Source organism: Pseudopipra pipra, chromosome 3, assembly GCF_036250125.1.
Source record: "Pseudopipra pipra isolate bDixPip1 chromosome 3, bDixPip1.hap1, whole genome shotgun sequence".
Taxonomy (NCBI): Eukaryota; Metazoa; Chordata; class Aves; order Passeriformes; family Pipridae; genus Pseudopipra; species Pseudopipra pipra.
In genome coordinates, this window is record NC_087551.1 from 21,906,184 (window position 1) to 21,922,224 (window position 16,041).

Below are 16,041 nucleotides of genomic sequence, written 5' to 3' on the forward strand. Positions count from 1 at the left end.
TATTTGATACTACAGTAACTACATTGACATTATATTTTTTGTGATATGCTTACTTAAGTAATTCTTTCTGTGGTTTATAGTTATGTGGACACTGTGGTTGAAATCACGTTGTCATGGAAGCTGGTGACATTCTTGACTTCTGTAGATCTAGGATGTCACTGTAAGAGTTTACTTTGATTTGACTTTCATGCAGTCTCTTAACTTCGTGTTTAGCAATAGCTCTAACTTTATGGCAGATGTGGATTTTACTGTTCTTGTTAGACTAGGATATGTAACTCACATGTATATTTAGCATAGGCACCAATAGCTGCTTTTGGGATTACAAGTTTGGAAGACCAAATTCAGCGAGCACTTGCTCACCTGCATACTTCATAAAGTGGCTTATGTCAAGCTTTTATGAAAGCATGTGTATTTTCAGAATTGGGATTTAGTCATTGCAAAGAAGTGGAAACAAGCTCGTTTGTCTCTTAGACCAAGCAAGTGTGAAACTTGTGGCTGAAGCACAGGGCTCAAGCTGAGAAGCCATATGCTTTTTACATTGCCTCTCTCAATCAAATTTCAAAGTCCCCTGGAGTTTTAATCTTTATTAGGCTTTGTGAAAGCTGAATCTGAGCATTTTAAATGAGATTATATTTTTCTAATGCCTCAACACAGAATTAAATGGTAACATTTGCAAGTATAGTTAAGGCAGTGAAGTCTCTGTAACAGGGGTGATGTTGTAGTGGTTCTCCTTTACGGTTGGGGCTGGGAAGGTAACTTACACTCTAAAATAAGAGCAGAACAGTTTCTTTGCTAAAAGGTTCAAAGGTAAGCTCAGATGTGCTGTGCTGGTTCCAGTTGGGCCCAGTTAGGAGTTTACTGCACACAGACTTTTAACTGCTCTTTGCTGTCTTCCTCACAGAGGTTGCAGTCTCTGGGACTGGCTGGTATGCTTGTGTATCATTTCTTTCTACCCCATTTTATCTCAAGCAATTATTTTTTAAAATCATGCCATCTTAAGTGGATGCCCTCCATTTTAGGGAGCAAGCATGCATGCAGCTGAAGAATGCAGTAACCTCTTAACCTGATTCAGCTGCAGCCAGGCTGGCATGGCTGGTCACAGCCTGAAAAAGCCTCCTTTGTTGGTTTTTGGGGTTCATAACTTGGGCCACCCAGATGCATCTAGGGGTTGGGAGAATGAGGCTGAGTGCACACGTGGACTGTGGCTACACTGGTACAGTACCTTGACCTTTGGTCTCAGACCTGATGAGGAGTTGCGTGTCAGCGGGGAAGGAGTTGTGTTTCATCTCAGATGTGACCAGTTACATATGTCTGCACCAAAAGTTTAAGTTATTTAGCATGAGATCAGTATATTGCTGTAACTCAACTGTATAACGAAGCTGTCTCCATGAGGCTATAACTTGATATGCCAAAGGGACTGCTACCATACCCATGCAGCTTTGACCAACTTATGGATCTGGTCCAGTTCAGTGGAGAAGGGGATGCATGGATGGGGACAGTGACTCATTAAGGGTTTTGTGGAAAGCTTCCTATTTGCCTTAATCTACTCTATTACAAATGTGTGAGTTCTGTTAGTGTGGTTAGCTATTACAGTTTGTCTTGTGATTAGCTACTGCAGATCAGAAAGTGCATTATATTAGAAGGTGGGTTTGCTTGATTTGTGTGTCTAAGTCATTCTTACACATGAAAGATGCTAATTAAAAAGACCTTTATATGGGCCACAGTTAAAATTACATCTGCAGACCAATGTATATTGCTAAAACTGTTTTTCTTCAGTCAAAATGGTGACACTGGAGCAAAAGAGCAGAAGAAATATGAAACAGTCCCTTTTTTTGCATTGGTGATTGCATTGTGTTCAGTAACCTCTATAAATGAAAGCACTAATCCCAGCAGATATGTTTCTTCTATGTGGTCTAGGGAACACAAATTAGAACTTCTTATTTTCCTTTTCATCCACCTGGAAGCATTGTACGTGTAGAAATTGTATTAATTTGTTTTGGTAATGTGGAGCTTCTGATGCCAGGTGCAGACTGCTGCTTAAGAGCCTGACCTGTTTGGGGTGAATTTTTCTTCCTTTCAGCAGTCTTTTTTTCTGTAGGAAATGTGCAAACATATGGGTGTTATAATTCATGCTCTTTTTTTGTTTGTAGATACCAGTATTACCTACAAGTGAAAAAGGATGTCCTTGATGGCCGATTAATTTCTTCATTTGAGCAGGGAATTCGACTGGCTGGCTTGGCAGTGCAGGGTAAGATGACATGACCTGACAGCCTTTTTCCAACAGTGGCTCTTTTGGTTTGTTCTGTATGTTGACTGGGCACTAACTAAGGCCTTCTATGACTCCTACTCACAACAGCTGGGTTTTCTATTGATTTAAAAGTACATGGGTGGACTGCTGTTGATGAAACACACCCTAAGGGAGGGAATGATGGACCACATCACAGTGTTCAACTTTCCTATTTGTAAAGTTCATGTAAGTGAATCTGAACAAAACTCCGATTCTTCCAACCCTGACCACGGAGTACTTTGAAATAATGAATTTGCTTCACGTTCTCTAGTTTTAAATGCAAATTACATCAAAGAGCACAGCAACAGCTTTAATTTTGCCTTTAATTAAAAACTCATTTTGCTGTATAGTGCTATGTGAAGTATGAAAAAACACATAGCTGTAATTGTTATGTGAGTTATAAATTAATAATAAACTACTTCTTACAACATGATTTTTACTCTGAGCCTACTAAGGACATCAATAAAAGTGGGATCATATAATGTATATGGGCAGAGGAAGAAGTCCTGTATTTGAATAAAGTATGTTTGTCTTTCCACAACTGACTATGAGAACCTAAGGTAGAGTTTCAATAATCGAGCTCTGTGGATGCTCTCTGAGTGTGGAGGGGGAAGTGTATACATAAATAGCAAACATGAAGATCTGATTCTGTAAATTAAAGATTCAGTCAAGAATAAGGCTAATATGGTCTTTTCTAGAGCAATAGAAATACCATTTTAGTATCTTATCTTGGTTAAAAATTTAAGGAAAAAATGTTTATTGTCAAATCTTGAAATGTTTGATTAATAAAGGAAAATTTATGTAAAAGATTCCATAATGAATCTTTCAGTTTAGGTAAATGAAGATTTTCCTCTGTGTAAGTTAGGTCTGAATAGATACTTAATATGTTTCATTGTTTCTGTGTTTTTGGAGCTTTTTTCTAATTTTGAGAGCAAGTCAATCTTATTATTCCTGACATTGTATTACTTCATTTGTCCTTTGCATATGATGCAACCAAAGGTATTTGAAATACTTATTTCTTTTAAACCTACATGCCCATTTTGATTTCTTTCTGTTTATGTTAAAACATAACTCTGAGGTAGAAACAAAATGAAACTGCATTTTTGGCATCCTGTGATATGCGAAATTGTCTAGAAGCTTTGAAAGAAGGTTTAGATAATATGATTTATGTTGGGGATTTCCATCTTATATAATATGAGAATCTTGTAGATGGCCTTTGATGCAGTTCAATTAATATAAAATAAAAACCTCCTGGCAAGATATTCTTTTGATATAAGCTGTTGTGTATTTAACAGATAGATAAATACAGGCATTGTTTTGAGTTTTTAATGTAGCTTAGCCTTTAAGGAAGCATTTTCAAAACTCCATGATTTCAAGGACATTTAGACAAGAATCCTTAGCCTGACATACAAGTGAATGTGAGCATGGAGATGAATACCTGTTCAAGAGATGTAGGAGAAGTAGAAGAGCGAGTAGAAAAGTGTGTGCCATTCAGTTAAGCTGACACAGTGCCTGTACTGTTACATTGGCTGCAGAAGGATAAACCTGTCCCCATGTTGGTTGTTGACAATTTTTAATAAAATTGACTACTGGATTTTAACCTTATAGGCTGTAAAATTAAGCTTCTTTTGTACAACTGTATAGAATTGTGGTAGAGATAAGTTAAATTTTGTTTACTTATTTTTGCCTGTTTAAGGCTGGAAACGTTGGAGAAGAAAAAAGGGTGCACCATTTTTAAAGAGGCTGAGCAATCTCAGCCTTTTTTAATGGGGTTGAGTTCAAGAAGGCTACTGAAAAAGAAACTCTTGTGCTCCTGATGGTTAAGCATTGCAAATGGTCATTATATTAGGGATCAAAAGAAAGAAATTACTTGTTGGCTGTTATTTGATCTATGGTAACAACACTATTATTTTCAGACCTCCATGTTAAAAGCTGAAGCACAAGCAGAAATCTTTGTGCTGGGTTGTGGCTTCAGAGAGAATTCACCCACTTGAAATTGAGCATCTATGCAAGGTTGAGTGTGGTCTTAACATGTGTGGAAAGTTCCCAAATGAGTAACTGTGTTTGTTTTTCTTTCCAGCGGATTTTGGAGACTATAATCAGTTTGAATCTCATGACTTCCTCCGAGAATATGTGTTGTTTCCTATGGTGAGTTCCTTATCCCTCTCTTTTATGGTCTTTTATGAATAATTTCTCCATGCCTCAGAGATGGCTTTGTTGATAACAGAGTAAAAGCACCGGCGCTGAACTAATAGTAGTGGAAATAATTTTTGCTCCCCAAAACCTGCAGTGTACTTGATTGCAGCTGAATGATCCTATGCTATGGAAGGTCAACCCAATTTCAGTTCCTGTCGAGCTTCCACTAGGATCAGGCATCAACAAAAGAAACACGTCTTCAAATCAAAAAAGAATTTGCAGCTATTTAAAAAGATGTATATTAGCAGTACCGTGGTATTAGTAATGTGGCATATCAAGGGGAGATAAGGGCTGCTGGTGTAGTAAATGTTGTGTCACAGGGCAAACCATGCAGCCTTTCTTCAAGAGAATGTGCATTTACATCAGCTGACTATCGGACTGAAGTGAAGCGTGAATCAGGTCTTCTCAAAATGTTCTCCAGGGACTGTGCTGTAAATTTGGTTTAAATTTACATTGGAAACTAGCGAATAACTTCAGTGCTTAGGGAAGGAGTTTAGATCACTAGTGATGTTGGAAATTCTGTGGCAAACATCAAGCACTTGCAGTCCATGACATAGAGCCTCTGTGGGAGGATGAATTAGAGAAGAAAAAAAAATGCTGCTGAAGTTAAGACTGACTTTATCTTAGGTGAATAAGACCATCAGCATAAGTTTTTAGTGTAAGCTTCATAAAATATAAAAGATCACGGAATTCTTTCTAACTGGAAAAAATATTTGGAAGCAGGGTGGGGTGCCCTGAGTTTAGCTGCCTGGAAGTTAAGGCATCTGGTTTCCCTCTGCAATTAGTGGAGCGGTAGAGGGAGAATGATTCATCTGACTGTAATCTGAAGGCCTGAGAAAGGCACTTGCAGAAGCATTTCATCCCACTTACCAATGCTCTTTGTACAGGAACTGCAGTGGACAGTCCATTCTTAAGTCCAAAAAGGTGACATCTGCACAGTGTCCTGAAGTGAAAGTGCAGTTTTGAGCCAGTAGACAGTTTGATATCACCTGAAAAAGTCAGCAGGAAGAAGGGCAATTAATGAATGTACAGAGATATGAATATGCCTTGTATAGAATACACATATAGAATGTGGCTTCAGTATTGACCTTTCACTAATAAACTTCTGTTACCCTGACTAGTGGAGCAGGATTTCTCTGGTAAGCCACCTTATCTATTGATAAGTAGTTGATGATCTTGTGCATAGTTGATGACTTACCAAGTTGTGTATGAGAGCCTTAATGGGAAAGAAGATGGCTGCAAATATATACAGAGAAATGTGTTGTCAGGGTATCACTTTGTAAATTATTGAGTTCTTTCAATATAGAATGAATCACAGAATGGTTTGAGTTGGAAGGGACCTTAAAGACCGTCTAGTTCCAACTCCCCTGCCATGGGCAGAGACACTTCACACTAGACCAGGTTTCTCAATGCACTATCCAGCCTGGCCTTGAACACTGACAGGGATATAATGATACTATTTTTCTGTTCTGAAAAAAAACAGGGGAGGCTTTAGGTCTCTAGATGATCTTTCAGGTGGTTAATTTCTCTGTGATTCAGCATTTTATTCTCTGGGCCCATCTCTTAGAACCTCTGATTTTGAGTCAGGTGCCTCCCTGCTGGTGTGATCAGCTCTCTTCTGTTTTGCATGTGCTCACTTTGTGATATCTTGCATTTCATCCATGCTACTGTTACTGAATTTAAGAACATGGGCAAAGTGTCTGCTTCCTACAGCCTTTAGAAGCCTACTCTTAGATCAGCTGTTTCTCTAGATATTTCTTTAGCTACTTGTCTTTGCTCTTCTAGGGAGGAGTAGAGAATAGAATAGTAAATATTTCACTACAGGTTCAGTAACAGTTGCTAAGTGCTGCAGATACAAACTAGTCCCTAAGCAAGTGGGAGGATTTGAGTGAATCCTGGGCATAGAACGAGAGCGTTGCTATAAATTCATTAGTGAAGTGAGCTTGTGGATGAGGGAGGGGCAGCTATGTTTGTGCTGTTTGATCTTGTGAGGCTACAATGTGTGTCAAATGGCATTTCTTCAGCAGTGAAAAGAACAAAGTTATGTACACAGTACACCCCACAGGTGTGTAGCTGTGCATAGGCATGCACCATGCCATTTTTCATTAGCACGCTACCACTTTCACATTTTTTTGTGGCAGAAGCAAATATCAGAGGGGAGGGCCCCATTGAGCAAGAAGCAGTGTATTTAAGTACATTACAGGCAGCCTTAAGGCTTTTTTAAATAAATGTAAAAACTTTGAGGTTTTGCAAGAAAGTTTTCCAGCTTCCTTTTTTTGACCTTGAATTTATGAGCTGACTTCCTTTATTAACTTACTCCCAATTATTTCAGAATTGTTTCTACTGCACTTTATTAAATTTGCAGAATATAAAAGTTTCTGCTCAGAAATGTCTTGCAAGCATAAAGTATGTTTTATTGCATATTTGAAGAGGTAGCAAAACTTTCAATCCCTTTAACATGAGGAAGGGACAAAAAATACTCAGGAATTCATTATCTGTGTTCTGTGTATCATTTTGGACTGTTTTAAAAGCTATATATTAATCTGTAGATTTCCAAGTGTTTCTAAAGACTTCTTTGGCTCTTATCCAGGAAAAGATTCTTTATCTGTGCTCCATACTCTGTTTTCTATTTTGGAATAATAAACACCTTATCCCTATTTTTAACAGTATCATTTTACTCTCCCAAAAAAAGTTATAAAAAAATCAGAACTCTTGTCTTCTCCTTGCACATTTTCATTATCCCATGCTCTGAATTTTAAATTTGATTGGTGATAGATTCTCTTTCTGTAACTACCTAGAAAAGCATGAACTGTAAACAATCTCAAAATAGCTGCTGTCATAATTTCTGTGTACTGTTTTGTCCCCTTTCTCTTTGGTTGAGTAGTTTTTGATGCAACTTCATATTTTTACAGGATTGGAACCAGGATGAAGCTGTCTTGGAAGAGCTGACTCAAAAGGTTGCTCAGGAGCACCGGACTCACAGGTGAGCTTGATGTGTTACAAGTTCAGATTTTTTTTTAATCATCCCTGTAGTACTTCCCTGCCTCCCCCATGCATTCCTGGCAGTGTGTAACTAGCCTATATTCATGTTACTATTATGCTTTGTCTCACTGGATTTTTAATTAAATCTACCACAAAAGGGCACCTGCCTCTTGTAAATGCAAAATGGTTGAGAAACTTAATGCCAAATAAACAAGCATTTGCACCCTCGGGTTTAATGAGCGTGTGTAACACTACTTGTGCTATGTTGTAGACTCCTTTCTCTTTTTGATTTCATTTAAATCCTGATGGTGAAAGACCCCGTGACTTGATCAGGGGTGATCCGAAGGTCTCTTTCAAGAGAGGTGGGGATGCACGTGCTCCTAGTGTAATGGAAATGAAAATAACAGGAATTGGGTTTTAAGTCTCATGGAGAAGAGACTAGTGTTACTAGTTAATGCGCTAGGAGTGCGTGCATTAGTCCTTCAGTAAAAAAACTTTCTTTGTGAGCAGGCTTCTTTCATGTTGTCCAGGTGTTTCAGTGGTGGATGTATCCAAACCTCTAGAGTGCTGTTCTGGGAAAAATGGCAGTGCCCGTATGCCATATGCAACAGGAATGTTATCTGAAGGATGCAACATTGCCCATTACATGACAAAGTGGGTGTTAAAAGATGAATACCAATCTCTGAGTCTTAGGCCATTCTCAGTCTGAGCTTCAATGCAAGCCTTGACCTTTGATGCAACCAAAGGGAGAGCTTCCAAGCTGGCCATGAGCAGGCCTGGTTCTATTCTCTTTCTGCCATGGGCTGCTTGTGTGATCTGGGTTAACTCACAGACTTGAAAGGAAGGTTTTCCCACCCGCTGTGCTCTTTAGTGCTATTTCTGCAATACAAAGAAATACTTCCCCTCACTTCATCAGGTAGATCATATTCCACCTCCTTTCTCTCAGGTATTTATCTGGGCCCTATATTTCTGTTTGTAAGCTGTGGTAAGGAGTAGCAAAGAGGAGAAAAATTAATAGTGGCCTTCTTTTGGAGCAAGGTCTTTAAACCTGCAATCTATTCTGACCTGCTTTTGAGAATTGAAATCTCTGAATTCCTGAGCTGTGACAGGAGCATGTGTAGACATGTGTGTAAAACTTTTCAGCTGGTTTGTTCTCTCCTACAAAAGAGAATCTGTTTAACTTTTGGATTTAGTGCCTGTGTTTTTGGACAGCCAACTTGAAAATGTGTATCTTTCCTTTTAAGTCATTTTAAGAAACTTCAGTGGCCTTATATACTCTTCAGGCAAATTAGGGCGCCTGTGGCTCAAATCAGCCATCCAAAACTATCCACAACCTGATGCAATGGCCTGATAAAGCCTGGAAAAGATTTGATGCATACAGAAGTTGAATAATGTGGTCAGTTCAGTTTGTTCCTCCTGTAATTTGAACTGTGCTTTGTACCTTATCTTAGTGACATTTAGTAAAATTTCCCCCCTTGCTGATTATGATCCTAGTGCTGAAAGTTGGTTTTGTGTTGTGCATTTCTACACAGCATCTCCAAAGTGTCTTCTCAGGTGGTTTGTGAAACTCCCGTTTTTTCACTAGTATTTCTTTATGTGTGTGTGATATTGACCTATTTGCTCCCTTTTGTTAATCTAATTGCAGTGGCATTACAGCAGCAGAGGCTGAGTTAATGTACATCAATGAAGTGGAACGTCTGGATGGGTTTGGACAGGAAATTTTCCCTGTGAAGGTATGTTAGTGTATATTATAAAGGAACCTTTGAATCAAATGATGCAGAACTCTGCAGCAACCTTTGTAATGTTGTCCAAAAGAGACAGGACTTGTTTCACTCTTCTGGAGGGTGAAATGACTGCTAGTAGTTTGAATGGAGATTGCAGCAGTCTGTAGTGTTACTTCTCTTTCATGAAAATCCTTGTCACAGAAGAGGTTGCTATGTGCTTGGGCCTTCTCACTTGGAAAATAGAGGTGCTCCTTGCTTTTATTTTGAGTGTTGTCTGTTGGAGAGCGGCAAATGAACCTCAGCTCTGGTCTTTAACAGGATAGGAAAATGAGACCACCTCATATCTTTCTAAGTCACTATTTACCAAGCATTAACATCACCTTTCCTCAGTGTCTTAGATGTGCACACAGGTCCTCCACACATGTATAATTAAGGGGGAATTTCAAGGATTATTTTACATTTGCAGTTCACTTTCGCTTCACTGGAAACCCCTTTCTGCCATGGATAGTCTGACTGCCTGGCCTTATGGAGAACATGGTGCCATGATAAAGTTGTGCTGAGAAACTGAAAACTGCTGTTCCCAACATGACCCATTTCTCTTTGTGAACCAACCCAGCCACTGTGTGGTGAACTCTGAGTGGTTTTTCTGCTAGTTAAAGATAACTAGGAATTTAAAAATAAGCACAGCCACACACCAAACAAAACAAGTTTTCTGCTTAAGTCAAAATTGGTCCTTTAGCACCAGTCTAAGAATTGGCCTGAAAGGGGGGAGCTGAAACGCAAAAAACCTTCAACCCAACAACAAAAGATTTGGAATGTTTATTATCAATGAATGAAATCAATGTTTTCCTCAGATTAATTTGGAATAATGCCACACACTACTACAAAAGACATTTCTGTGTTGGAAATGTCATTAGATATTACTGCATGTCAGTAAGGTAAGTATGAACAGTATACTGGGCGCTCTGCAAAGTTGTGGGAAGATGTTAGCCTTGTATCAAAGAGCAGTGTGCTGGCCTTGGAGAAAAATAAAACTGCTTTCAAAGGGAAAAATGAAAGATTTCTCTCTTTTCCCTGGTAGAAAATGCTATTAGAAATACATTTCTCTTTTTTTCTATATAGATATTTGTGTATACACACATACACACACACACACACATATGTATGTGTATTTATATATGTATAAATACATACATTTTCCCCAACATCTTCTGAATCTTTTTGCCTTCTAAAGCTGCTTCTGGCAAGAAGGCAGAAGAATATATTGCCCTCTAATCAGACTAAACTGAAGACTCTCTGCAGTCTTCTGGAAGAAGCTAGCATATTCAGCATGGAGAGTCAGTGCACAGGCTGGGGCTTCAAAATTGGCATCCATTCTTTGTTTGTAGAAGGCCTAATGCTTAGTAGTTACAAACAGGTGCAGATACTTTATCATTGCCTTCTGAGGATCAAGTACAGCAAGGCCAGGAGAACAGCTGTAGTCTGATCTATTAAAATGCAGGTTTCTGCAGCACGTGCATGCATAGTGCATGAACTTCTCTCATATTCTTTCTTCTAGCAGTTCTTTAACCACACTCTTTGTGTTAGCATGATTTCTGTTTACCACTTTAAAGTATGAATCAATTACTATAAGTGCAGCTGAGGGTGAGTTTTTGTTGATAAATGTACAAAATGTAGAAAAACCTCTTTGTCAACAGTAATAAGCTGCTTTAAGAAAACTGATTGCAAAATGGAACAGGAACACATGGTTCTCAAACAGGAGCCCACAAGGAGACAGGTGGGAATAGGAGAGAAATAGGACTTCTCAAAGTCCACTGTTCTTGTGTTGTTTTTATGTGGTGTATGCAGTTGAATATTTAACCCAACAATTGAAAGTCAATTGAGGATGTATCTGTATAGATATACAAGTACTTTTTATGGTGACATGCTGTGAACAACATCTACACAGAATACTTAAAGGAGGAAGCATGAAAGGTAGAGCTTTTGAGAGGGATTCCATCTCCAGGTGTGGTGTTCTGAAATCTCTACATGTTTTAACAGATGACTGGAGAAATACTATGAATGTGAAAGGACTGTTGCTTTTGGTATTCACAGGGGCTCTAGACAGCTATAATCACAATGGTAGGGGATGTTGGGTATTATACAATGAATGCCAGTTTGTGGTCTGCCTGGTGTTTGATAAGGAGAACCTTGAGCTCATTTAGCCTTCTTCTGTTTTCATTAATCAACAGAATGAATCCACTGAAGTGTTAACTGCTTTGAAATAATAAAAATCAGTCCAATCAAACAGCAAAATATATGTTAGTCAAGGGTTAGTCTTGCATTTATACTGAAGAAGGGCTTCTCTTTGGTAGTTCAGCATGCATTCCTATACATATATTGATGTGTCTCTTTATTAAACTAAATATATTATCCTTTCTCTGCAGGATAATCATGGAAATGACATACACCTTGGTATTTTCTTCATGGGAATCTTCATAAAAAACAGAACTGGCAGGACAACTGTGATTTATAGGTAAAAACTAGGGTCTTCTGTCTTAAAACAGTTTCTTTCCAGAGGTCCATGTGTGGGACTTTTCCCTGACTTACATATGTGACTTTAGTAGTGCCAATCCTCTAACTAAGGAGTAGTCACCTCGCTTCTTTCAGGATCGGTCTCTTGGCCATAAGAGATGAGATAAAGAACAATTCCTGATGTCTGTGAATGGGTTTAATGGCAAGAAAGTTGTAGTTGCCTGTCGTGTATCTTGTTCTATTTTACAAGGCTTTGATTCCTTTTCTTTTCTTGTCTTTATGTCTGCTTCTTTGATGCTTCTGAATGCAAATCTGTTAAACCTCACAGCTGGCAGCCCAGGAGCTCAACGTTTTTGGAAATCTGGTTGCCATATTTAGGTGCTCCACTGAAAAGAAGTTGAACTTTCTCATTCTGTAATTTTGAAAGTCCTGGCTGTGTCACACTTCTTCTGCAGTTTATTTTGGTTATTAAGAATCGCTTAAGTCTTTCCATTAACTTTCTTGTGTGGGTTTGTTCTGTATGAAAATGTTACTAGAAATCTCCATGATAGTTTCGTTCTTCTTTGCTACTGTTCCAGTGGGTATTTTCATTACTGTTGCTATTTGCTTGAAGTGGATTTTTACTAGTCCCTGTTACTAGAGTATGAATTTTGTGCAACCAAAAAATTTGTGTTTTTTGAGGTGCACTGATTTTCAGTCAGTAGCTAAGGCTTGTATCAGACTTAAGCTGGAATGTCAGGTTTGGGTTTTTTTGCCTTAAAAGGGCTTTCAGTAGTCAGCTTAAAAAATGTTAGGGCTCCCTTTTCCACATAGCTGATGCTTTGCATATTTAATTTTTAGAAGAAATTAGATAATCCTTTAACTGGGCCAGGTGACAAAAGCAAAAAGTTTCTTTACATGTAAAAATTATAGTTGGTGCTGGGATTCTTACTGTTTGGAAATATGCACTTCAAGCATCCTGCCATGACATGAAGAGGAATGCGTGCTGCAAACAGAACAAACAAGTCCTTTCCATCCGCATGGATTGCATGCAATGTACGCAAATGTCTGTCAGCTATTTGTAAGAAGATTATAACTCTGATCTTGGGCAACCTGACAATTACTTGGGAAAAAAAAGAAAAGATTGCAAACATAAAACCAGAGTATTAGCATGGTATGCATAGCCTACATAGCCATGTTGTCAACTTAACCTTCTTTAGCAAGAATTGGCACCTAATGAAACTTGGAAACAGCATTTGGAGAGGAATGGCACTTAAAAAAATAATTCTATTACACGTGGCTAAAATCAATCAGTTAAGAAATGCCACAGTTCAGTAAAATGTTTATTATTAATGTATTTTTGATCTGTCTTCTATTGTGAGTCTTCTTTTGACTTTCCTGCTTTGGGTTAAGAGCTGAATATCCTTTCATTTTAATCAGAACATGACTTCCTTATTTTCCTGACCATGTTTCTTCACCAAAGAGCTACTGAAAAGCTTTCCCATAAAATGAGATTGATGTTGACTAAGGGATTCTTAATGTGTTTGTGAAATGTTTGAATGTATGTGTTGGCAAACTACTGCATTTTTTTTACTCTACAGGTGGAATGACATTGGGAATATATCACATAACAAGTCTTCGATTGTTCTAGAGTTGATCAACAAAGAAGAGAATGTGCTCTTTCACACAGTAAGAAAAAGACCTGATCAGTGTCATCAAGAAAGCTACTTATGTAAAAATAAACTTTTAAAATTCCACTTTCCTAGAGAGGCTCACTTGCATAACACCACCCCCCTTACAGTTCACATTTTACTTTATGCAGAGTGTGAAATTAACTTCATTTAGGTAACAATATGAGTATTCTATTCCAAGCATCCTGAAATATAGTGTGCTGGGAAGTCTGCAAAAAACTGAAGTGCTTTTTGAATGGCATAAGTACAGCAGCATAAGCAGTTGTAGAAACTGGGCATAAGCCACCATGTGTGCACATACTGGGACTCAGAGGGCTGTGCTGCTGTTCTGTGCTATTTAAAATCACTCCACATCTCCCTGAACCAAGGCCAGTGTAGAAACTGGACCAGCAAGCTTGAGCCATTTTTTTGTTGTTGTCCCTCCTACTGTGACTTAGCCACGAAGTGGCAGCATGTAAAGGCACGCCACTGTATTTCAGTAATCTAATGCCTTGAATGCTCTTGAGGGCACTAGACATGTTCTTGGCAGACACATTCTGTACATGGTGGATCTTACCAAGCATTCCTGCAATTGGATTTTTTAAACTCTTCTTTGTCACTTTTTGGTAAGAGTAACAAAATAAATTTTTTTTCCCCCTATTTTCTTCTTGTCTTTAAAGGACGATCTTGAAAATGCCAAATATATTTCACGCCTGTTTGCATCAAGACACAAGTTTTACAAACAGAACAAAATCTGCACAGAGTGAGTATTCTTTCTTCAGAGTTGTTTCCTGACACCCTGCTTTGGAATTGATCTGAGTTTTGGCATGTCTGGTTTTGTTTGGTTTTGTTGGTTTTTGGTTTTTTTTTTCCTAGTCACTTATATCAGGTATTCTTTTCCCCTTTCCCTTTTTTTCTTGTTTTGTTTTAACCAACAGCAAGAACAAACAATTGGAAATGAAATTTCATTCTGAGCCTTGTGAGGCTTTGATGCTCCCCAAGCAGCCAAATCCTACAGAGAATCTTGAGTTGAAGGCCTTGGTCTCTGCTGTTTATAACTCAGAGTATTAGTATAAACTGGAGTGAAAGGTGACATATGTTATCATGTCAAAATGTGAGTTGCAGTAGTAGATGCACTGCTTATCTAGCAGCTAAGGGCAGTGGAAAGGTTGTCATCTTCTAATTTGGGCAGTATAATTTATCTGCCTCTTATGTGTCCCAAGAAAGGGAGGACACCTGGGCACGTTAATCTGCGTAGCTGTGCTAGCACAGCGCAGCAGAGATTGTAAGTCTAAACCTGAAGTCTCCCTTAGGCTCTACTTTGAGCACTTTCTTAGGAACTGTCTTTGAGCTAGTCATCTCACATGGGTGGACTCTGAAGGAGGATTCATTAGGCTTTAGCTTTAAGTCAATGTCTGTTTGTTAGCTGTTTCATTTACACCAGCACACATTTTTTTATGTTGAGATAAATTTAGCTTTCAAAATATTAGAGTTTTGAGAAGTTTTCATGATGTGCTGGGTGTGTATGGCACAGAACATTAAATTCTTGCAAAACTTATCATCTTAGTTAGCTGGAAAGATATGAAGAAGTCTCATCTCTATCAACAACTCTAGTTAGACCTGGACTTCCCATCTGTTCGACTGGGTAATGCCATCTGTTGGAAAATAAAGCCAAAATGATGAAGAGAAGATTGGAAGGTCTAGCTTTCTAATATTAAGTGTGCACACATTATATTAACATATGGGGAGTTAAAGCATAGGAGAGTCCAATGAGGCGAATTGTTTTGAGTGATCTTTTCAGTTACAGAAAAGAGATGTTGATTAGATTTCACATGGTGCTTACAGTTCCTGGGAGGTGAGTGGAAGACCAGAAAAGATATTTCTTAGCAGCATATAATGGATTTCAGTAGTCCAATACTAAATTCAATTTTAATGGTCCCAAAGAGATTGAATAAAAAGGAAGATCCTGATTGTCTCCCCCGTGACAGTCAAGAAAGAAAACAAAATACCATAATCTGTCATCTTGGGATATTTCCCCTTTGACACTGTATATTGGGATAAACAGGGAGAACTATTTTTTTACCAGTCATAATACAGACTGCAGAAGCAATAGCTTTTGAACATGTTTCTTTCTAATCCCTAAGCCCTAAGCATATGGGTACCACGAACTGGGTGTATGTAGCAGCTTCATATGCAACTCACAAACTAATGAAGATAAGGAATGTCATGAGGTCACTGAGTGAAATAACTAGAATTTAAATGTGTTTTTGTCATTAGAACTGCTCTCCTTACCACAGTCTCATGTGATATAAGCTTCGGTGTTAGAGCCACAGATATTGATGACAGCATATTCCAGTGTGTGTTTTCTAGCCAAATAATTTTCCTGCTCTCTGTGTTAAAATGAGTTGTTTGTTTTCCTGTGTGCCTTTCCTCTAATCGCACATAACATCATTCACCAGATCAGAAACTGTAAGAGGACAAATTCCACCTTTCCTCTCTTCACGTAAGCACTATATTTCTACCTCCTTCAATTTGTTTCTTTCCCTTTCTCATATTTTTTATCTCCTACACTCCTTGTTCCTTCCACTGCACCTGGCTACTCTAACATTGTATGTGGCTCTGCTAGTATTGTCTAAAAGTTGCTTTTTCTGTTTCTTCCTGATCTATGTGCATTGCTCTTGAGTGATTG

At 38.3% G+C, this 16,041-nt stretch overlaps 1 protein-coding gene across 1 annotated transcript in view; it reads left to right on the top strand.

Annotated features, from left to right (window-relative positions):
* The window catches only part of PTPN14 (protein tyrosine phosphatase non-receptor type 14), a 112,955-nt gene that overhangs the window by 68,815 nt on the left and 28,099 nt on the right, over positions 1-16,041 (top strand). Inside the window, exons 4-10 of the mRNA XM_064648244.1 lie at positions 2,151-2,248; positions 4,368-4,435; positions 7,396-7,466; positions 9,111-9,198; positions 11,616-11,704; positions 13,284-13,371; positions 14,033-14,115. Coding sequence (XP_064504314.1) covers positions 2,151-2,248; positions 4,368-4,435; positions 7,396-7,466; positions 9,111-9,198; positions 11,616-11,704; positions 13,284-13,371; positions 14,033-14,115 — 585 coding nt within the window. The remainder of the gene's footprint in view (positions 1-2,150; positions 2,249-4,367; positions 4,436-7,395; positions 7,467-9,110; positions 9,199-11,615; positions 11,705-13,283; positions 13,372-14,032; positions 14,116-16,041) is intronic.